Source organism: Scyliorhinus torazame, chromosome 18, assembly GCF_047496885.1.
Source record: "Scyliorhinus torazame isolate Kashiwa2021f chromosome 18, sScyTor2.1, whole genome shotgun sequence".
NCBI lineage: Eukaryota > Metazoa > Chordata > Chondrichthyes > Carcharhiniformes > Scyliorhinidae > Scyliorhinus > Scyliorhinus torazame.
The window spans coordinates 28,012,973-28,036,680 of NC_092724.1; the positions used below are offsets into that span (position 1 = coordinate 28,012,973).

At 44.2% G+C, this 23,708-nt stretch overlaps 1 protein-coding gene across 5 annotated transcripts in view; it reads right to left on the reverse strand.

The window, feature by feature from the left end:
• Positions 1-5,717, reverse strand: part of ap3d1 (adaptor related protein complex 3 subunit delta 1) — a 91,342-nt gene extending 85,625 nt beyond the window's left edge. For 2 of the 5 annotated variants that reach the window (XM_072482452.1, XM_072482451.1), the window contains exon 1: positions 5,349-5,716. In XM_072482452.1, the coding sequence (XP_072338553.1) occupies positions 5,349-5,444 (96 nt within the window). In that variant the 5' untranslated portion in view covers positions 5,445-5,716. Of the gene's footprint in view, positions 1-3,721; positions 3,761-5,348 lie in introns of those variants that run through there. The other 3 variants (XM_072482450.1, XM_072482453.1, XM_072482454.1) reach the window with 3 other exon arrangements.
• Positions 5,718-23,708: the final 17,991 nt, after the last annotated feature.

Sequence of the window (23,708 nt, forward strand, 5' to 3'; positions counted from 1 at the left end):
CTGGGAGAAAAGAATGAGTCAACTCAATGAAATTCACTTCTGGAATGTGGCATATCTGGTCACGTGTTTTTCTGGAAATTTCTGGTTACTTATACAGCCACTTGAAAACTTGCCATTAACAATGAACCAGGTGAAAGTGTGCCGAATGCAAACTAAATATAAGTTAATGAAATTATTCCCCACCCACCCATCGACGGTGCACCAGCCATTGATCTCCATGTAGATAAAGTCAATCTTTCTCTTTCTTCAAGTGCTTTTCATGGTCATTAATTCTCATCACAGAAATACATCACAATTTCTTCAAGTACCTCACGTAAGGCTCGCACATTACGATAAAAGTGAACAGCACATAATGGAATGGACTGTATCATGTTTATTCATTGCGTTATTTAGACAAATGTTGACACTAGTTCAGATATTGAGTGTAATATTTCTCACACATTATATTACTAAACTTAAAACCTCAACAACTATCAAGAAAAACAGTCCTGTATTTATAACCCTACGGTTGGATAGGCTTGGGTTGTTTTTCCTGGAGCAGAAGATTTAGGGGTGACCTGATCGAGGTGAACACGATTATGTGGAGCATGGACAGGGTATATAGGGAGCAGCTGTTCCCCTTAGTTGAAGGGTCAGTTACAAGGGGACACAAGTTTAAGGTCAAGCGGTGGTTTAGCGGGGATTTGAGGAAAAGCTTTTTACCCAGAGAGCGGTGACGGTCTGGATACACTGCCTGGGAGGGTGGGAGAGGCAGGTTGCCTCACATCCTTTAAAAAGTACTAGGATGAGTACTTGGCACGTCATAACATTCACGGCTATGGGCCAAGTGCTGGCAAATGGGATTAGGTAGGCATGTCAGGTATTTTCCATGCGTCGGTACAGACTCGATGGGCTGAAGGGCCTCTTCTGTGCTGTATTATTCTGTGATTCTGAAACTGTCCAGTCTCTGTCATCCCACTTAGCAATAAGAAAAAGATCAAAAATAAGTGCAACTTGAAAATAGCTATAATGGTCTTCCTCCCTCCTTTCAGTTCTGACAAAGGATCAATGTATGACTTGAAACTCATAGAATCATAGAATTTACAGTGCAGAAGGCGTTAACGGTTTCTCTCCTGATTGATGCTGCCAGACCTGCTGAGCATCCTCTGTTCTTTTTTCAGATTCCAGCATCTGCAGTATTTTATTTATTTTACTATTATTGTGGCACTGTTTAGAATGGACATCAGTATTTTAATGACATGTTTTGTTGGCATAGAGATATACAAACTTGTTTCCAAATAAAATGCAGAACTTTCTATATTACATATAAGATGACAATTTCTTTCACTTCTACTTCAAGTTTTACTTCCCCAGTTGAGTACACCGACTTCAGAAAGTGGAATCCCAAAAGGTTACTCAGCAGAAATCAGTGCCATTCTGGAGCAGGGCCCAACCACAATGAGCCTGGAGTTAGAGCTAAATTGCAAAATAATGAACTCCTTACCCACAAAGAAAATACAGAACACAGAAAACACAAAAAACTTCATACAGAAAAGTTCAATTTTAAAAATGAATGTGTAATCAATATGACAAATCATATTTATGAAAATGTTTAGTAGCTCAGACATCAGAACCAGAATAAATAACAGCTAACTGAATTCATTTGCGTTAAAACTGCAGATCACAAGTTTTTAAAAAATCTTTGAGCAGAATTGCTTCCAAAGTCTTTTCATGAATGATTTCCACAGCCAGATTCCAAATCACAAAAGATTTTGATACATTAGAAGTTTCTCCAGCCTCAACTTTGAAGTTAATCAGCATTCAACCAGTGTTTCATCTGCTGAAGTGTGGCAGATTTTGATCACTCATAACCTGCAATGCAGGTTTAAAAAACAGACCAGTTGCATACACTTCTCATGATACACTGCCAGCAGTCTCCAATCTAATGTCCTGCACTCAAAAGGGCAGAAGATTACCGCAGATGGTGCACAGCAAAGGGGACACGAAACCGTCTCAGGAAAAAATTGTACTACTCAGATTTAAAGTGCATCTGCTGAATCAGACTGCCAATCTCACTCTTACCACTTTTGCAATGACAAAAGTTGTAGTATAACTGCACTAAAAATGTCAATAAAGAATACTCGTAGACAACACTAGGAATCGTGTCAATTAAATTTAAATGGTTTGAGATATAGTTAATGCAAGATGATGCAATCGCACACTCCTTGTTCAGAGCAGAATTTCATGTAACAGTTAGTGAGTACGCAGACTGTAAAGAACCATAGACAACAGAATTTCACCAGTGGAATTCCATCAAGTTTGAACTTGTGCTTTGCTAGATCAACGCAAAACCAATTCCACGGCCCTATCCTTTTTTATCATCCTTGTAAATTCCTCTGTTCATAGAGCTATGGGTGCAGGAACTTGCCTAAAGTTTAATAGCCCCAATAATTTGCCTATTTCAATTTGTGAGATATATTCACTAAATAAGGCAAACACACCAAAAGCAGCTCTTTCCAAACCTAAGGCCCACAAATTTGAAACAGGGTACAAAAGCATGCAAGGATTGAATTGCTTCGACTTCATGCTGGGTAAGCAGGACTTTGGGCTCAAAGGCTGCAGTTGGATATCCCTGCTTTTAGGATTATGCAACCACTAAGATGAATCTAATTACTCAAAATACAAAACAATTTCATCAGAAGTTACATTTGGAAATTTACATTTCAAATTGTTAACAATTCAACTTTAATTTGGACTAGAACATATATGAATTTTCCGAGCAATATATTAATGTATTCTAACTTGAGCTATGCAATTTGTATTATATTACTTGAAAATGATTGTCGTTCTGCTATTTAATAAATTAACAGAAGCAGCAGCAACTGGAAGGACCAAAAGTCCACAATCCTTTTCATGCACTTTCCAACAACCTCATCACGTATGCTGCTAAATCTCCACCTTTCTTTTGTCAATCATACACTTTAAAAAAAATTCTGATTAAGCTCACCAATATCTAACCCCCAAATAGCACTTCCTTGCAGTAATACAGAATGAGACACCATCTTGCACAACCACCAGATGTTTCAAAGTGCTTTAGAGCCAATGAAGCACTTCTGAAGTGTTGTTACTGTTGTAAATGTGGCAGCCAATTTGCACGCAACAAGCTCCCACAAACAATAATATGGCAAGGACCAGACAATGTATTTGTACGATGCTGATTGAGGAACAAATATTGGCCAAGTCAGCAGGGATAAATATCTCAGCACTCTCTCTCTCCTCCCCCACCTAACGCCAAGCTCTCCTAACACCAACCAAGCAGACAGATGTCCCGTTTGACATCTCAACTGAAAGATGGCACCTCCAACAGCACAGTACTCCCCCAGTAAGACACTGGAGTGTCAATCTTGAATTTTGTGCTCGGGTAAGGTAGTGAGACTTGTCCTAAAAGGCTGCAATCCAATTAGTATTGCTGCAATCCAATTAGTATTTCTTAATGAATAGAAAAGGTTCAATCATAGCTATACTTTAAAAAAAATAATTGTTGCACTTGACATACAATGGGTGTAGATTATAACCTTTCTTAAAATGAGTATGCTTTTATCAAATGGCACAAAGATTTTCAATTTTAAATATTCCATTCACTATTTCAAAACAACAAAACATATGGTCCTAAACTGAAATACAAACTCAGTAATGGTAGAGTGGGCACAAGGTAGCTCAAGTATAGTTGTGCTCAACTTACTTCATTGAGTTGGGTGAATGGCATTATTAGAAGTGAGTGCTTTCAAGCAAGTACAGAAAGTCTACTTTGATAGCCATTCTGTCGTCTGCTGCGGTACAAAGTGGACAACCAAATAATTTGCCAAAAACAAAGGCAAAATACTGTGGATATTGGAAATCTGAAATAAAGTCAGAAAACGCTAGAAACAAAATCAGGTCGAAGCACCTGTGAAGAGAGAAACTGAGTTAATGTTTTGACTCTGAAGATTAAATTGACTGTTGACTGAAGCAACTCAAAAAAGAACAGTCAGATATAGTCGCAGAATTATCAAGCAAGAAGTAAACATGAGGAGCAGGACTGTGGCAGTGGCTAGCACTGCTGCCACTCAGCGCCAGGGACCCAAGTTGGAGTCTGGTCTCAGGTGACTGTGTGGAGTTTGCACATTCTCCCCGTCTGCATCAATTTCCTCCGGGTGCTCGTGCTTCCTCCCACAATCCAAAGATGTGTGGGTTAGGTGGATTAGGCATGCTAAATTGCCTTCGTGTCCAGGGATGTACAGGTTGGGATGGCTGAGTGGATGGACCTGGGTAATGTGCTCTTTTGGAGGGCTGGTGCCAGACCCGATGGGCCGAATGGCCTCCTTCTGTACTGTAGGGATTCTACGATTCAAATAATTTCACTTGCAGGACCAGTACTCATGCCATGCTTATCTGCCAGTCTATCAGCAAGGGTTTTACAACTTTTAACAAATTAACTATATTCTGAGAAGTTCTTCATTTTTATAGACTGAGCAATCCTGGTCGATAGGAAAAAAGCGAATTGAAACGTCATGCACAGGAACTCACAATTTATCGTGAGTTGAACAACTCTCCCACATTCTCTTTGCACATACAAATGTCAAAGCTAACACACACCATTAAGGGGAGAGTGATGTCAGGCAGAAGTCGAGCACACATGTCTCTCGACGATCAGGTTACCAAACGCCCGAGTGTCAGGCAAAGCATCAGCTGATGGACCAAAACACACTTGGACCCCGAATCGTCAGAAACCAGTGTGGACAAAATTTGAACCTTACTCGGGGGGGGGGGGGGGGGGGAGGGAAATGGGTGAACGTCTTACAATAACCCTCGGGCATTTTCTTCCTTTAAAAAAAAAGATAGAATGGGCGTTTTCAGGAGGAAACTAAAAGCCAGGCAGAAAGTGAGGTGGGCGAGGAGAGAAATGAGGAGGGAGAGGTGCTAAGGTGAGTGAGGACAGTGAGGGAGAGGTGCGAAGGTGAGTGAGGACAGTGAGGGAGAGGTGCTAAGGTGAGTGAGGACAGTGAGGGAGAGGTGCTAAGGTGAGTGAGGACAGTGAGGGAGAGGTGCTAAGGTGGATGAGAAGGTGGTGCGGACTCTTGCGAGGCTCTGGCAGCAGCCGGCCCGACTTCCAGGCGGAAGCTAAACTATTCCAGAGCGCCGGGACCGGAGGGAGGCGAGCGACCGGGAGACCGGAGGGAGGCGAGCGACCGGACTCCTCCCGCTGACTAGGCCTCGGGCTGGGTTTAGGGTTAATTGGCAGTTACTTTTCAGGGTTTCTTTGCCCTCCTTCCTGCTCGACTCGCGGCACAGCTCAGGGAGAGGGGAGGGGGGGTGGGGGGTGGACTCACCTCGTCATCCTTGTGGTTCCTGATGCCACGTACCAGGTCCTGCAGATTCTTGTCGAACATTCGGTCAATGCTGCCTTTCACGATTTTCAGAGCCATGTTCGGGCCGCCGCCGCCGCCGCTCTCGCGATCCCGCTTTCCTGTCGTTTTTTCCCCCTCCTCCCGCGTTATAAATCCGCCTCCCTTTCACCGGGCGCCGCGAAACATGCCAGCTTCTTCTCGTTTATAAAAAATATATATTATATATACATGTGTGTGTATATTTGTAAGGGAGCCGGGGATCCGGCTGGGCGCTGCTGCTTGTCTTGCGCCCCCAGGGCCGCCCTCACCTTCTCCCAGGCTCCGGATAGCAACAGAAAATGGCGGCGGCCGGGCTGGAGTCAGGTGACCGGCTGCAGGAGGAGGGGGGGGGGGGGGGAGTGACAGTGGGCGGGGGCAATGATGGGCGGAGCCAAGGAGGGGGCGCGGCCAGGGGCCGGGCTGTGGCCCCCTCCCTCGTCCACCAGGGCCCTTAGGGCTGAATTGGCAACACCCCTTTCCCCTCGCTTTCTTATTATTATGACTATTTATACTTATCCCCACCCACAATCTTCCAAGATTCCTTTCTTACATAAGGACGTTTAGCCACACGAGACCTCAGTGTGGTTTTCTGCTTTTTTTGTTTTTTTTATTGAGGGGGGTGGTCTCATAGAATCATAGAATTTACAGTGCAGAAGGCCCATCAAATCTGCACCGGCCCTTACAAAGACCCCATATCTCTACCCTATCCCCGTAACACCCACTTAACCTTTTGCACACTAAGGGCAATTTAGCATGGCCAGTCCACCTAACCCGCACATCTTTGGACTGTGGGAGGAAACCGGAGCACCCAGAGGAAGCTCACGCAGACACAGGGAGAAAATGCAAACTCCGCACAGACAGTGACCCAAGCCAAGCATCGAACCTGGGACCCTGGAGCTGTGAAGCAACTGTGCTAACCACTATGCTATCGTGCTGCTCCACGGCTATGTGACGCTGAAATGGGACATGCTGAATTGAACTGGGACAGTAGAGACTGAGATTTACCATGACTCGTTTAAATGTCTCGCACTGATTTTCTAAACCTTAAAGCCTCATGTTTCTCGCCAGTCCAGATTCTGTGAGAGTTATGACAGGAAAAAGGTGTTTGCCACTATTATTGCTCTTGTAATCCGTATGTGAGGAGTTAAACATAGAATCACTAGGATTCTAAGTGCTGCCCGAGGGTGGGGTGTCCTCGCAATTAATAATCACTGAACAAACAAGATCTTCCTCTTTTAAGATGTGTTAATATTGCTAACTAATTCCCCCCTCACCGCACAAAAATGTTACAACTTGTTGATGATGTGTGACTGAGGTTTTTAACGGCGTACTATGGCTGAAGAACCTCTCTGGCCCTGAAAAACTAATTTCATAGTTGTCTAATATTTCATGTCCAGCATTGACCTCAGGCTGCTTGTGTTAGCTTGAAGTTCATTATTTCCTTTAACTAATTGTTTCTAATAATAATACTCTTTGTTATTGTCACAAGAAGGCTTACATTAACACTGCAATAAAGTTACTGTGAAAATCCCCCAGTCGCCACACTCCGCCGTCTGTTCGGTGCACTGAAGGAGAATTCAGAATGTCCAATTCACCTAACAAGCATGTCTTTCGGGACTTGTGGGAGGAAACCGGAGCACCTGGAGGAAACCCACGCAGACACGGCAAGAGCGTGCAGACTCAGCACAGACAGTGACCCAAGTGGGAATTGAACCTGGGACCCTGGCGCTGTGAAGCAACAGTGCTAACCACTGTGCTATTGTGCCGCCTCTTCATGCTCCTTTCTGCGAATTGCTGCTTTCTCTTGCAACTGTTCAATCTTTTCCTGAAACTTTATGTTTTTGATTTACATTTTGGCCATTTCATTTTTCATCAACACAACTGGAGGCTTACATGGTAGAACATAAAACATTTAATGGTAACTGATAACTATATATACATCTCCAAGGTGCAGCTCTGCACAGGTGCTATTTCCGTGCTGGCTTCTTCCAGACTCCAATATACACACAGACTGGGATTATATGATTCTCTACAGTATACCGTGGGTGTTCCGGTTCTCCAGTCCCATATTAAAGCTTGCTCTGCCTGAACACCCTTATACTACACCTCCCACAAGTCCTTACCCAAGCACATTTGCAATGCAATCTTTACTTTGTACCTATTCTCCGCCCCTCAAATCCCTGACTTTATAAACTCAGATTGCCTGGAGACTTGACAATTCTTCCAGATTGCATTCTTGTCATGTTTGGAGGAATGGTATTCTCAATTGCTTTGGGATTACATCATCGTTTTGGCCTTGAAATTGTACTGTGTTTCTGGCACTTGGTTAATTGAATTTGAAATGCTTTTTACTTTCCTTTGAGTTGAATTTCCCTTTATCAACTACCCACCTGCTTTGTTCAGACACCATTAGTCCTGTTCCTTCTGAAGGGGGGTGTTCACTCCATTCATTCCTGAAGTGGGCTCGGATTTTCTTTTTCCATGGCGTCTGCCATGATCTTGCAGGATGTTGACATTTTCCAAATGGAACCTTCAGTTCCACTTCTTTCACTGTTTTAAATAAATATTTGTTGATGCTCATATTTTCCAATCCTTTTTCAAGCTTATGAATCTTTTTATTCAGCTCAGCAGCCACTATGGAGAGTTCTATTGTCTTTTTTCCCAGAGTTATCTGCTTTTAAAGTCTGGATTTTCTCTTCTATAAGGTACATCTCATTGTTATTTTTCTCAGATTGGATTGAAGTTCAAGAATGTAATCAGTTTTGTTAATTCTACATTCAACCAACTATTCCGATTCATCGGTGTGGTAATACCAGGTATTGCAGTACCTGAGTGGTGGATGCTCATTGGCTAGACCTAGGAGTCTACCATTGGCTAACGTACATAGCTCCGCCCTGAGAGGCAGGGTATAAGAACCAATGCCGTCCCAGCAGCCTTCACTTTCTGTATCAAAGCTGCTGGGTACAGTTCTAGCTGATTAAAGCCGATTAGTTATGACACACCTTGTCTCGAGAGTAATTGATTGTGCATCAATCGGCAATTCCATTTCCTGTTCCAGCATTTACCTCATGCTCTTTGTGTGGCTTGAAGTTCATTATTTCCTTTTGCTAATTGTTTCTGAGACTCTCCATGCTCCTTTGTGTGAATTTCTACTTTCTCTTGCAATTGTTCAATCTTTTCTTGAAAACTCTAAGTTCTTGATTTTCATTTTGGCCATTTCATTATTCATCAACTCAATGGTGCTCAGTACATCTGAGGCACCCAGTGCTTTTCTTCTAGTTCCTTGAAATTCAGCATCAAATTCACATCATTCAAACTTATTTCTATCTTTTCTTTCTCTGCCTGCAGCAGAGCTTTGTCCATGTCTTTCATTTTTGTTTCATTGTTTGCCAGGTCTGTCTCCAACAAAGGCAGCCCTTGACCGAGTGTGGCATCAAGGAGCCCTCGCTAAACTGGAGTCAATGGGAATAAGGGGGGAAAATCCCTGCTGGTTGGAGTCATACCTGGCATAAAGGAAAATGGTTGTGGTGGTTGGAGGTCGATCATCTTAGCTTCAGGACATCACTGCAGGAGTTCAGCACCATTCGCAACTTCTCAGGTAATGAAGCAGTCCGTGTCCAAATGTAGCAAGACCTGGACAATATCCAGGCTTGGGCTGACAAGTAGCAAGTCACATTTGCGCCACACAAATGCCAGGCAATGACCATCCCTTACAAGAGAGGATCTATTCATTATCCCTTAACATTACCTTCAAGGAATCCTCCACAATCAACATCCTGGGGATTACCATTGATCAGAAGCTGAACTGGACTACCCATATTAATACTGCGGCTACCAGGGCAGGTCAAAGGCTAGGAATCGTACAGCGAATAACTCACCTCCTGACCCCCAAAACCTGTCCACCAAGGCTCAAGACAGGACTGCAATTGAATACCCTCCCCTTGTCTGGATGAGTGCAGCTCCAACATTCAAGAAGCTCGACACCATCCAAGTAGCCCGCTTAATTTCTCCCCTTTCACAAACATTCAAACCCTCCGCCACCGAAGAACAGTGGCAGCCGTGTGTACCATCTACAAGATGCACTGCAGTTACTCGCCAAGGTTCAAAGAACAAAGAAAAGTACAGCACAGGAACAAGCCTTTTGGCCCTCCAAGGCTGCGCCAACCTTCCCTTTGTCAGCATCTTTCAAACCCACAACCGCTACCATCTAGAAGGACAAGAGCAGCAAATGCTTGGGAACCCCACCACCTGGTGGTTCCCCTCCAAGTCACCACCCTGACTTGGAACTATATCACTGTTCCTTCACTGTTGCTGGGACAAAATCCTGGAACTCCCTCCCTAACAGCATTGTGGATACATCTACATCTCAGGAATTTCAGCGGTTCAAGAAAGCAACTCACCACCCCCTTCTGAAGGGAAAGGAGGAATGGGCAATAAATGCTGGATGAACCAGAAATGCCCACATCCCGTAAATGAATGAAATAAAATAAAACGTCTTAACTGGTTTCATTTCTGCAATCATTGGTCCATTATCTACTCCCAACTTGGAAAGTTTGATTGCTTTTCCTTTCAATATCTCCACTTTTCCATGCAGCTAGTTCTTCAGCTCATCAGTTTATTTTTTATACCTCCTGGTTTCCTCCTGGAATATAGAACATTGCTGAGTCTTCTCTGCCAACTGGTGCTTCAATCCAGTCAGAGAGACATTAAATTCATTTTGCTTCATTTCGGAATTTTCAAGAGGAACTACCTTTGAATTGAGGGATCCTTGTAGTTTGTGAATGTCCTTCAACAGGTTTTCCTTTGTGTTGTGAAGCTTAATTGAGTTCTTGCAATTCATCGGGGTCTTTTCAACTTCTGCTGTTCAAGACAGTTCTTCACCTCCTCATGTTGCTGAAGAGTTATTTGTTCTTTTTGCATTTGATCTTGAAACACAAATAGCTGTTCTTTCAACTATTTATGTTCTTGTTGACCACTTGTCAAATCATGCTGCACTTCAGTGTATTACTGTATCACCACTTATAGTTCCAATGCAGTTTTATCTGATGTAGTGCTCAACATATCGTTTAACTACTCATATTTTGTCCAGGATTATGTATTGATTCCTCAAAGAATCTTGCAGGGCAGTGACTTGTTTGAGTATATTTTCTGCCTGCTGTTGTGCCTGACGGTACTTCTGGCCAAATTCCTCCAACTCAGCTGTGACAACAACATTTTCCTGTGGAACAGCTTCATTTTCTTTTTGCAGGTTTTGTTTCTTTTGGGTTACCTCCGATAGCTTTCCTTCATTCACAGCAATCTGCTTGCTCTGAACTGCCACCTGCTGTTGCAGTTTGGATAATGCATCGGCATTTTCAAAAAGCTCTATTTTGAAATCTTCTTGCTGCTTCTTAGCCTCTTCTTTCCTTCGCACTGACCTCTTTGGATAGTGCACTTTGTTGTGCTGACATCGTCTGCGATCATCTTGTGGTTTGCTGAGATATTGTCTCCCTCATCCTTGGGTCTGCTGCTCCCTTGGCTTGGGACCTCCTGTCTCCCTCATCCTGGGATCTCCTTTTCCTATAGTGCTTTATGGGGGTGCTCTACAACTTTTTAAAGGCCTGTCATCCCCACAACTTGAGATTTAAATATTAAATATTAAAATATATGTCAAAGACTTTTAATATATCATCAAAGCTGGCTGAGGATTCTTCATTGTCTTGCTTTGGAATCATTTCATCATGAAATTCATAAATAAAGTATAAAAGCATATCAACTTGTACTATTTCTGATTTAATCAAGATGTACTCCTGTAATCTAACCATTTTCTCTCCATGACACCCAATTTTGGGTCTGGTTTGGCTCTTACCTTAGTCTAAATTGGTCTGGTAATGTTACTTTGCTATCCATGGTTGTTTTCTCACACAGAGAAGTATAACTTTAAATGTTGTTGCCCTTTTAAAAATGGCCGTGCGGTAACCTTTTTCCTTTTCTTCGTTCTTCCCACACTTGTCAGATTCAGCAGGCTCCTGCTGCTCAGATGGGGCTTTTTTTAAATCAACTCATTAACTCTTTAGAAAACATTTCAAACACAAAGTTTGCACCATCAACTTGCTTTTTAAGCCTGGGAATCAATTATAAGGTGATTTTTGTTTGGTGCTGCCTGCCATTTTGACAGCTTTTCCCCCTCATTCAAATGCTGGGGTACCACATGTAATGGTGCCGGCTTTGAATCTTTGCTTCAGCTTTCTTCCAGCTGTTCTCTGGAATGCTCATGCTGATCGTGAACGCTTCCTAGTTTGAAATATATTTTCAGCATTTTTACTATATTTTGCTCACCCTTTATATGATTTGGCTAGATCCCTTGACTCTACGTTCGTTCAGTTTCTTCTTTTTACATTTACAGTGAATTCTTCTGTTCCTTTTCCGCCTTTTTTCCCCCTTATTTGAATTTCGTTTATCCTTTTGTGTGCCAGCTAGGTCCTTTGATTCTGCATTCGATCAGATTTTACAATGGACCTTCAAATGCCCCAGTGAAATCCTGCAATCTGCATGGTAGCACAGTGGTTAGCACAGTTACTTCACAGCTCCAGGGTCCCAGGTTCGATTCCCGGCTGGGGTCACTGTGCGGATCTGCATATTCTCCCCGTGTCTGCGTGGGTTTCCTCCGGGTGCTCCAGTTTCCTCTCACAATCCAAAGATGTGCAGGATAGGAGGTTTGGCCATGATAAATTGCCCATAGTGTCCAAAAAAATGTGAGGTGGGGTTACTGGGTTACAGGGATAGGTTGGAAGTGTGGGCTTCATTGATCATAGAATTTACAATGCAGAAGGAGGCCCTTCAGCCCATCGAGTCTGCACCAGCCCATGGAAAGATCACCCAACCTAAGCCCCCACACCTCCAACCTTAAATGGGGTGCTCTTTCCAAGGGCTGGTGCAGACTCGATGGGCCAAATGGCCTCCTTCTGCACTGTAAATTCTATGATTCTATGAAGCTCCACATTTGCAATGGAGCTGCTTATTTAGTGATCTCCGACTGTGGCTTCAATTTAGGCACACTTCACTCAAGTCAGGTTTCAGTTGCTTTAACCTTTACTGCTTTGAGATTCTGGGACTCTTCTCCAACTTCTGTGGGATTTCAGAGTCCATCCTTCACTGGCACCATGTTGCAAGGTTGTTTGGTGTCTCACTCAGAGGCCTGTATCGTTGAACATAAACTATTTATCAGTAACCTGTAACAATATACATCTCCAAGGTACAGCTCTGCATGGGTGCCGTCTCCATGCTGGCTTCTCCCGGACTCCACTGAACACATCGGCCACTATCATGCGACTCTCTTCATCATACCATGAGAAATACTATTCTCCAGTCCCAAATTAACTCTTGCTCTGCCACCACCTCCCCCTCCCCCACCCCGCCATCAAACATATCATGGGGGAAGGCAATGTGTATGAGACGCATATCCTGGGCGGAGGGGGGGATTTTCCCAATCTTTCGGAGCCTATCAAGATAGTGGATGGAAATTCTGTGTTGACGTACGAATGGCATTATGAATGTTGAGAGGAATATGCTAGAAATTCTGTAATCATGTGTAATCTGTTGGCTGACTTTCTACAACTGTCTAACCATCAATAAACTGGCTTCATTGTTCATATAGCGTAGCAGAGTAGTTATTATTCACTATCTGAAGACAAAAGGATTCATGTCACTTTCAGGGAGCTTTTACAGTAACAAGGGTTTCTGTACAATTTTGGGGTCAATATTGCAAGGCACACTCTCTGTGTCACATTGTGAAGACCCAGTCTGGTTTGTGGAAATTATGTTTAGTGACGATGATGATGGTTTGGCCCGTCGCTCCGACAGATGAGTGTTCAACAGAGGAGGCCAATTTCTCAACATTTAGGTTAGTGTCATCTCATATGTGATGCAAAACCAAATCTCGGTTTGCAGATTGGATTGCAGACATTGCATTTGGAGCCACTGTGGGTGAAGGCACTGGTTATGTGGCATGCTCCATTGTCCTGTCGGCACTCGACTCTGCTCTCCTCAAATGTTGAGATTATTTGAGGTCAGAGACCTCTCCATTTGGATCTGTCCAGGGTTATTTTTTTCCCATGTTGTTCCCATGTTTAGTACAAGAGATACCTGATTAGAGCCTAAAGAAAGCCAACAATGCTTCTTAAAAGTAAACAAAATTAAGCTTGTGGGTGAAGTAAACGGCAATGAGGGAGTCCGAAGAGTTCATAAGAAGAGACGTTTATTCAGCATTTTATTATTATTACACATCTCAGGATGGTCACTCCTTTCTGTCAGCTGCGACACTTTCCTAGTGCTGGTTAACTCACAGCCCAATCAGCACCAGGGAACAACCAATGCCCAGCTGGGTGAGTCCCTCGCAGGGTTATAACAGCGGGTCTGTTGATTTTTTATTTTATTGATGTAAATTTCATTCAACATTTTGACACACACTTTTTACCAGCCTTAATCTTTCATCAACAAGAATGACATAGATTGCAAACATAAGAGGAAGACAATAGTTTGGGGGTGTGAACGGACATACAAAGTTACAAACAAAGAGCAGGAGTAGGCTATTCGGCCCCTCGAGGCTGCTCTACCATTTCATAAGATCATGGCTGATCTGACAGTAAGCTCAAATCTGCATCCCGCCGTCCCCCGATAACCTATCACGGCATTGCTTACCAAGGACCCATCCACCTCTGCCTTAAAAATGTCAATGGCCTGTCCTCACCAAATCAGTGAACTCTTTCTTGCACACCGTGAAGAAAGTAGCGACACAGGCTGACGTTATCTCTCAACTGGCCCATGGTTGTTGTTGATGAACTTCAGGGAATAGAGCGTTTATCATCTTCAACGCTGTAAGAAGCAAGATTTCTACTAATAAAGATACGCCGATTAGACACTGTAGGCCATGGCTAAAATATACCACAGTCATCCAGGATTTCTTTTTCCACTTCCTATTAAGTGACCTTTGTGGGAGAGAGCGTTTTCCCCTACACTAAAGGTGCTGGATAAATGCGAGTTGCTGCGGTTTGGATATCGGGTGAGGATAGGACCAGGCTCAGTGGTGAAATCCTCCCATCAACAAATAACCTGTCACACGCAGCGTCAAAACTCACACATGAAACACTATCATTTGGGTGTAATACTGCAGCACTGCTGATGCCCATGGAAGCACGCTGGGCAAGAGTCAATATTGTAAAGACAGGAAGGGAAAATGTAGAAACAGGGCTGCGGTCTGCTTTAACTGGATTGCTTCTTCCAGATATGAATTTACCTTGTGGTTCCACCTTGATTCCAGTGTTGTAAGAATATGTCAAATGTTTAACCTCCATCTCTAATGGGTGAGTATGTAAAACTGTGGAGCTAGTTATTTCCCAGAGTTCTGCTGTTGGGAAAATCTCAGTCATCGAGCTAGACATTTTTGGTCCATTTGTCTTTCTATCTCTATTCCTGAGAATAACATACTAAAACAGGTTACACTCTTGTTAAAAAACTAAAGGTCGGTCACTCCCAAGACATGCTAGCAAATTTGCTTCTTCTCTTCATAGAATTTACAGTGCAGAAGGAGGCCATTTGGCCCATCGAGTCTGCATCGGCCCTTGGAAGAAAACACTACTTAAGCCCACGCCTCTACCCTATCCCTGTAACCCAGTAACCCCAACTAACCTTTGGACACTAAGGGGCAATTTAGCGTGGCCAATCCACCTAACCTGCACATCTTTGGACTGTGGGAGGAAACCGGCACACACAGAGGAAACCCACGCAGACACGGGGAGAAAGTGCAAACTCCACACAGACAGTGAGCCCAGGCCAGAATTGAACCCGGGTCCCTGGAGCTGTGAGGCAGCAGTGAAAACCACTGTGCCACTGTGCCATCCAATGCTGCCCAATGCCGCCCTTCTCCCATCTCCTTCACTAATAAATGGTCAAAACTTACACATGAAGGACATAAACATACATAGAACATACAATGCAGAAGGAGGCCATTCGGCCCATCGAGTCTGCACCGACCCACTCAAGCTCTCACTTCCACCCTATCCCGGTAACAAAATAACCCCTCCTAATCTTTTTGGACACTAAGGGCAATTTATCATGGCCAGTCCATTTAACCTGCACATCTTTGGACTGTGGGAGGAAACCGGAGCACCCGGAGGAAACCCACGCAGGCACGGGGAGAACGTCCAGACTCCGCACAGACAGTGACCCAGCAGGGAATCGAACCTGGGACCCTGGCGCTGTGAAGCCACAGTGCTAGTCACTTGTGCTACTGTGCTGCCCATACCTAAGGAGAAAACATACCTAAGACTTACTCTCAGTTCAAAGAAAAGTAATGGGACAATGTAAGAAGACACAGAGAAAAAAGAAACAGAAGAATTGCAGCATTTCCAGAAAATCATGACATGCAAACTAGAGTATTGTTCATTGGCAGCTGACACCCAACACATTGAAAGATCAGTGAAAGCGAGGTGCAAAAATTGAGAGAGTTCTCAGAAAATCAATTGCGCCACTATAACCAGCTCTGGCTCTAACTATCTGGAGTGCGGGTTTAATTGTAATTGACGCATCAGCCCTCCTGAGCCGTGAGGGTATCCACACAGGTTGAACTGCCTCAGCAGCTGATCTGAATCACGAAGGCAGCCATCATCATGACACCAACATTAAGTAGTTCTTGCTAATAACTAACATTAAAAGAATGAAATTGTAATGTTGTACCATCACACACATATTACAGCAACATTGTTCGAATATGATCCACCAAAAAAGATTTGTCAAACACATCATTAAAATATGTTAAGGTCAGCCTTGTCATATCATGAGTATTCCTCCAAGTGAGAGAGATTGGCGAGCCTACAACTCAAAAATGAGTTACACTCACCTTGCAAAGTGAGGTATTTATTGGGGATAAGAGGTAGACGAGATGTGTTATAATCGAGTACATATGTCAATGCATATTAATGTCTTCTGAGCCACAAGGAATATAAATTTTTCCATATAGTACTTGAAGGTGGATTTTAAAGCAGATGATTTTGTATGTTCAACAAAAAATAGTTGTTATTCCATGAAGCCAGGCAGTGAAGGATAGCTACTGCGGTCACATCCCTTAGGGCAGAAGAACTTGAGAGTTAGTCAATGGTCAGGGACAGGAAGGTATGATTGCGAGTCAGGCAGGTTTGAGGAGTGCTGCAAGGATCAGTGCTGGGGCCTCAGTGGTTTACAATCTAAATGAATGACCTAGCTAAAGAAACAGAGAGTAATGTATCTAAGTTTGCTGATGATATGAAGCTAGGTAGGAAGGTAAGCTGTGGTGAGGACACAAAGAGATATAGACAGGTTAAGTGAGTGGGCAACAAGGTGGCAGATGGAGTATAATGATTGATTGATTGTCACATGTACCGAAGTACAGTGAAAAGTATTTTCCGGCTGCCAAGGGAACGTACACAAAATGTACATAGTAGACATAAAGAATAATCGACAGAGTACATTGACAAACAGTACATCGACAAATGGTGATTGGTTACAGTGCGAACAAGGGCGAAACAAAGCAAATACATGAGCAAGAGCAGCATAGGGCGTCGTGAATAGTGTTCTTACAGGGAACGGATCAGTCCAAGGGAGAGTCGTTGAGGAGTCTTGTAGCTGTGGGAAGAAGCTGTACCTATGTCTGGATGTGCGGGTCTTCAGACTTCTGTATCTTCTGCCTGATGGAAGGATCTGGAAGAGGACAAAGCCTGGCTGGGAGGGGTCTCTGACAATGCAGTCTGCCTTCCTGAGGCAGCGGGAGGTGCAGACAGAATCAATGGGAGGATGGCAAGCTTGTGTGATGTGTTGGGCTGAGTTCACCACACTCTGCAGTTTCTTGTGACCTTGGGCCGAGCAGTTGCCGTACCAAGCTGTGATGCAGCCGGAAAGGATGCTCTCTATGGCACATCTGTAGACGTTTGTGAGAGTCGATGCAGACACGCCAAATTTCTTTCGCTTCTGTAGGAAGTAGAGACGTTGTTGGGCTTTCTTGACTGTTGCATCAACGTGAATGGACCAGGACAGACTGCTGGTGATGGTGAGCCCCAGGAACCTAAAGATATCGACCATCTCCACTAATGTAGAGAAGTGTGAAGTTATTCGCTTTGGTCATAAAAATAGAATAGAAGAATATTGTTAAAAAGGTGAGAAACTTGTAAATGTTGATATTCAGACAGACTTAGATGAGCTTGGATAAGGAATTCATAAAGTTAGCAAGCAAGTACAGCAAGCAATTAGGAAGGCAAATGGCACATTGGTTTTTATTACAAGGGATTGGAGTAAAAAGTCCAGCTACAATTGAACAGGGCTTTAGTGAGACTACGGGTGGGATTCTCCGTTGGCCGACAGCGAAATCGGTGCGTGCCCAATAGCTCCCAATGCCAAAATTATGGCAGGTGCCGGTTTGACACCAAATCGCGATGATCCGCCTCCTCGAAAACTACGTCAATGTGATGTACGCCGCGTGTGGTTGAAACACCGTTCGCATGTCATTAGTGGGCCACCCACGATGCTCCGCTTCTGATGGGCCGAGTTTCCGAAGGCACGGTCCACGTGTGTTCTCACAAATCGTGAACCTGCATCTACCAAGAACTACAGGAGGCAGAGGAAGCCCCAGTGGTGGGACTTAAGGGCAAGTGGGAGGAGGAGCTAGGCGGGGAGCTGGATCCGGGCTGATGCCCTAAGCAGGGTTAATTCCCCCTCATCATGGGCCAGGCTCAGCTTAATTCAGTTTAAGGTGGTCCATCGGGCACACATGACGGCAGCGAGAATGAGCAATGTCTTTGGGGTTGAGGATAGATGTGCGAGGTGTGCGGGAAGCCCAGCAGACCATGTCCATATGTCTGGCTCTCAAAGGATTCTGGCAGGGATTCGCTAAGGCAATGTCCAAGATCCTAAACACGCGGGGGTGCCGAGTCCAGAGATCGCGATCTTTGGTGTGTCAGACGATCCGGGGGTTCAGGAGGCGAAAGTGGCCGAGGTTTTGGCCTTTGCCTCCCTGGTAGCCCAGAGATGGATCCTTTTAATGTGGAGAGACTCGAAACCCCCGAGTGTGGAGACCTGGGTTGATGACATGGCTGGGTCTCTCAGTCTTGAGAAAATAAAGTTTGCCTTGAGAGGGTCCATGATGGGGTTCTCTTGGAGATGGCAGCTGTTCCTCGACTTTCTAGGTGAGCATTAAAATGTCAGCAGCAGCAGCAATGGGGGGGGGGGGGGACCTGGCATGGTGGCTGCTGAGAGAGAGAGGGTGTACGGACAGTATCCAGCACCGCCATACGTCACCAACAGTCGTGCCACTGGACGGGTGGCTTCTGCAAGGGCTGGGGGGAGTAATGGGGATTGGCCAGGAGGTGGGCTGTGGGGTTGGGGTGGGTGGTGCGCAACACCATTACCGCAGCCGGCAAGGCAGCCATGCAGCTGCACATGCTGCTGATAGCCCGCTATAAACCTAGTGCCCTGGGTCATGTAGGTGACCCCCCCCCCGGGGCACAACCTTCGGTGCTCTCTGGCCCCAGCCGACCCATCAGCTGTAAGGGCACTCCTCCAGCACAACATGGCCCATCTTTTAGGCCGCAATCAGTGAGTGTGTCGCGGCTGCAGCTTGCCAGCCCTGCGAGTGTCCATCGTGGGCCCGGCAATTCCTGCATTGTTTTTCATGGGTTTTGATGGTGTTCCACGCAGCGCCGGTGTAGAGGTCTATAAAATAATGAGGGACATAGATAAGGTAGATAGTCAACATCTTTTCCCAAAGGTAGGGGAGTCTAAAACTACAGGGAATAGGTTTAACTTGAGAGGGGAGAGATACAAAGGGTCCAGAGGAGCATTTATTTCAAACAGAGGGTGGTGAATGTCTGGAACGAGCTGCCAGAGGCAGTATTAGAGGTAAGTACAATTTTGTTTTTTTAAAAAGCATTTAGACTGTTATATGGGTAAGATGGGTATAGAGGGTTATGGGCCAAATGCGGGCAATTTGGACTCGCTTCGTGGTTAAAAACTGGGCGCATGGCCAAGTTGCGCAGAAGGGCCAGTTTCCATGCTGTCAACCTCTATTACTCTATGATTCAATGACTTTATATACCTCATTCATTTCAAACAGGGTAGCAGATTTTTGTTACTGAAGTTAAATGGAGTTAAGTGTATCTCCAAAAAAATAGGTACTGAATGGAGTGCATCATTTGCAATCTGTATTTATCAACAAATTTACATGGGAAAACCAAAAATGGCCAGCAAATATAAAGTGGAGGAGTGTGAAATAATGAATGGGATAAACAAAGTGAGACAGGAAATGTTAAGGGATTTAGTATCTTTAAAATCAATAAATTTACCAGGCCCAGATGAAATATATCTCAGGCTGTTAAGGGAAGCACGGGAGGAAATAGTGACAGTCATTTTCCAATCCTCTCTGTCTACTGGCGTGGTGCCAGAGAGCTAGATAACTGCTAACATTATACTGCTTATCAGAAAGAGAGAGAGGAATAGGCCATGCTATTACAAGTCAGTCAGCCTAACCTCAGTGCTGGGCAAACTATTGAGAAACACTCTGAGAGGCAGTATCAATGATCATTTAAAAACGTTAACGTCAGGTTTGTTAAGGAAGGTTGTGTATGAATAACTGAATTGAATATTTTGTGGCGGTAATAAGGAAGTTCGATAAGTGTAACACATTTGATGTCGTCTGCATGGATTTTAGCAAGGCTTTTGATAAGGTGCCACATGGCAGACTGATCAGAAGAGTAAAAACCCTTAGGATCCAAGGAAAAGAGGCAAATTGGATCCAAGGTTGGCTCAGTGGCAGGAAATACATAGAATTATAGAAGCCCTACAGTGCAGAAGGAGGCCATTTGGCCCATCAAGTCTCCGCTGACCGTCTGAAAGAACACCCTACCTAGGCCTACCCCCATAGGCCCTATCCCCGTAATCCAATAGCCCCACCTAACCTTTTGGACACTAAGGGGCAATTTAGCATAGCCAATCACCTAACCTGCACATCTTTGGACTGTGGGAGTAAACCAGAGCTCCCGGAGGAAACCCATGTAGACACAGGGGAACCCAAGGCTGGAATTGAACCCAGGTCCCTGATGCTGTGAGGCAGCAGTGCTAACCACTGTGCCTCTGTGCCGTATTTCTATGTAATTGGAAAGCTGTTTCCAGTGAGGTTGCACAGGGATTAATACGAGGTCCCTTCCCTTTTGTAGCATATATCAGTGATTTAGATTTATTGGGCACGATTCTGAAGTGTGTAGATGATACAGAAATGGCCATGTGGTTGTTGGGGGGGACGACAAAAACTGTAGATTGCAGAAACATATCAACATAATGATCAGGTTGGCAGAAAAGTGATCATTGGAATTCAATCTGAAGAAGTGTGAGGTATTGCAGTTGGGAAGCTCAAATATGGCAAGGGACTAAAAAAGAAATGGCAGGATATTGAGAAATGTAGAGGGACCGAGATACATTGGAGTACATGTCCACAGATTCATGAAGCGAGCAGGACAGTTAAATAAGGTGGTTCAGCAGCCTTACAGGATACATTCCTTTATTAGCCGAGGCATTGACTTTGACAGCAAGGATGTTATGCTAGAACTGAGTAAAACGCTAGTTAGGCCACGGCTAGAGTACTAGCTGTATCTTTTCTGGTCACCTCATTACAGACAAGGTTTATGAGCACAGTAAGAAGTCTTACAACACCAGGTTAAAGTCCAACAGGTTTGTTTCGATGTCACTAGCTTTCGGAGCGCTGCTCCTTCCTTCACCTGAGGAAGGAGCAGCGCTCCGAAAGCTAGTGACATCGAAACAAACCTGTTGGACTTTAACCTGGTGTTGTAAGACTTCTTACTGTGCTCACCCCAGTCCAACGCCGGCATCTCCACATCAAGGTTTATGAGGACATTGCCGGAATAACAAAATTGTCACAATGCTGAAAGGTCGGAGAGTTGGAACAGAGGAAGCTGAGGGGAGATTTAGTAAAGGTCTACGAGGTTATGAGGGGCCTAAATAGAGTGGGTAGGAATAACCGGGGTGTAGATTTAAAGTAATTGGCAGAAGGATTAGAGGTGAGTTGAGGAAAAGGATTTTCATCCAGGGGATGGTGGGGTTCCGGAACTCATTGTCTGTAAGCGTGATAAAGGCAGAACTTGGAAAAGCATTTGATGTGCCACAACTTACACAGCTAAAGACCAAAAACTGGGAAGTGAGGTTAGGCTAGATAGCTAATCTTTGGCTGGCATAGACACAATGGGCCAAATGGCCTCCTTCTGTGCCATGAATTATCTATAATTCCAGAACACATCATCCTACTTGCTAACATGTGGGATACTTTAGTCATTAATGTGCCAAAGCAAGAACTCAAGCTAACATGAACAGCTGAACAACTCAAAAACCACCAGTGGAGCTTAGGCAGAAGGCAGTCTTTGGTTCAGTGGGTAGCATCCCTGCCTTTAAGCTAGAAACTCTGGGGTTGAGTCCCATCCCAGGAATCAATAGCCATTGAAGGTATATTTCTGGCCAAACAGGTTGATGATCAGCCTGTAATTCCTTCCATTATGCCTAATGGCAGGTGGTAAGAGTAGGAGTGTCACCTAGCCAGCCATACTCCAGAAAGCAATGGCAAACCATCACAGTACCATATCGTGGACCAACATAAATCCATGATCCCCCATGCCCTGAATAGAGTGAGAACTTCCACTGTATTGATTTCTGAGCCTTTAGTTGTTATGGGAATGAACTGTCCAAACAAGTCATTTATGAGACTACTTTCGTGAGATAAAGTTGGAGCAGGTTTATTAAGTTTTCAGATAAACAAGCAATAAACTCACGCAGTGATCTGCGATCTCATGTGAGCTATATACTTACCATACATTGACTGGGTGGGGAGTGGACAATGATTTCTCCTTTGGGCCCTTCCTTTTGATTACCTTTTCCCCCCTTTTCTTTATCTTTTTCTATTATCATTTTAATCCGTGGATGCTTAATGGGCATATACCTTTAAGTTGAGCAGGGGAAGTAAGGAATTCAAAAGTTACAAAAGAGAACACTGTGCTAGTTTTCAGACAGCATAACTCAGACTTTTCAGCATCTGAGAGATTGGTGGGACTCTGTTCGATTGGTTGGCTGGTGACCAATGAATTGGCCAAAAGGCCGTATTGTGCCCAGTAACAGGCGGTGATTGGATCTGGCTCAGTGGGATGATTTTTCAGAAAACCAAGGAAGGACAGTTGAGTTCTCGGCACTCAGAGGAAAGGGCCTGCTCTCTCTCTTTCTCCAGAACAGCGACATAGCTGTACAGAGGCCTGAATGAATCTACTGTGAAAATCATTACCGATTGAAAGTAAAAGAACTTAAACTGAAAGCCTAGATTGAAGGAAGGTGTGCTGTAAGGCAACCATCTGAACAAAGTCTTTTATCCCTTACATTTTTTTTTACCCCTCTTTTCCCCTCTGCGTTTGTCTGTCCTGTGTGTGTGTAGAGAGTGTGGGGGGGGGGGCGCGGTTAGGAATTAGATAATAGTTAACCTGCTGTATCTGCTGCATATTTAATTATAGTTCTTGTTATTAATAAAATTAATTGTGTTTAAATTTAACCAGGTGACTGCAGTTATTGGCCAGCCAAGGGCCAAAGACATTGGATGTTTTTCGAAGAATTATTTATTAAATTCAATTGCCTTGTGACACTGGGTCAAGTGGGGCTGGAATTGACTGTGCACCAGCCCAGGGAGGTGTAACATAATTTGGGCTCCGGGATCTTTGGAATGGTAGATGGCAATGTTTGGGTACAGTATAAATTAGAAAGAGCCCAGGTTTGTGGTGATATAACAGGTTAGCTCTGGAGGCTGCTAAGACTTTTCTTCAGGTGGATGACGTGTCTTTGGTTTCCTTAAAAGAGCTTCCAAAAGACAAGCTAGCCGAATTGACCGGTGAATTAGAAATAGAGCTAGGGCTTCCTAGCTAGAGCTAGGAAGATAGCGATAACAGAAGCGACTGCTCAGAATTTAAATTTAAATTTAAAATACCAGGAACACAACCTGGGTCATGACAACAATCAGTAGAATTAACTGAAATCCAGATACAAATGAAACAATTAGAGATCATAGAATTTACAGTGCAAAAGGAGGCCATTCGGTCCATCGAGTCTGCACCGGCCCTTGGAAAGGGCACCCTACTTAAGCCCACACTTCCACCCTATCCCCGTAACCCAGTAATCCCACCTAACCTTTTTGGACACCAAAGGCAATTTAGCTTGGCCAATCCACCTAACTTCAACATCTTTGAACTGTGGGAGGAATAA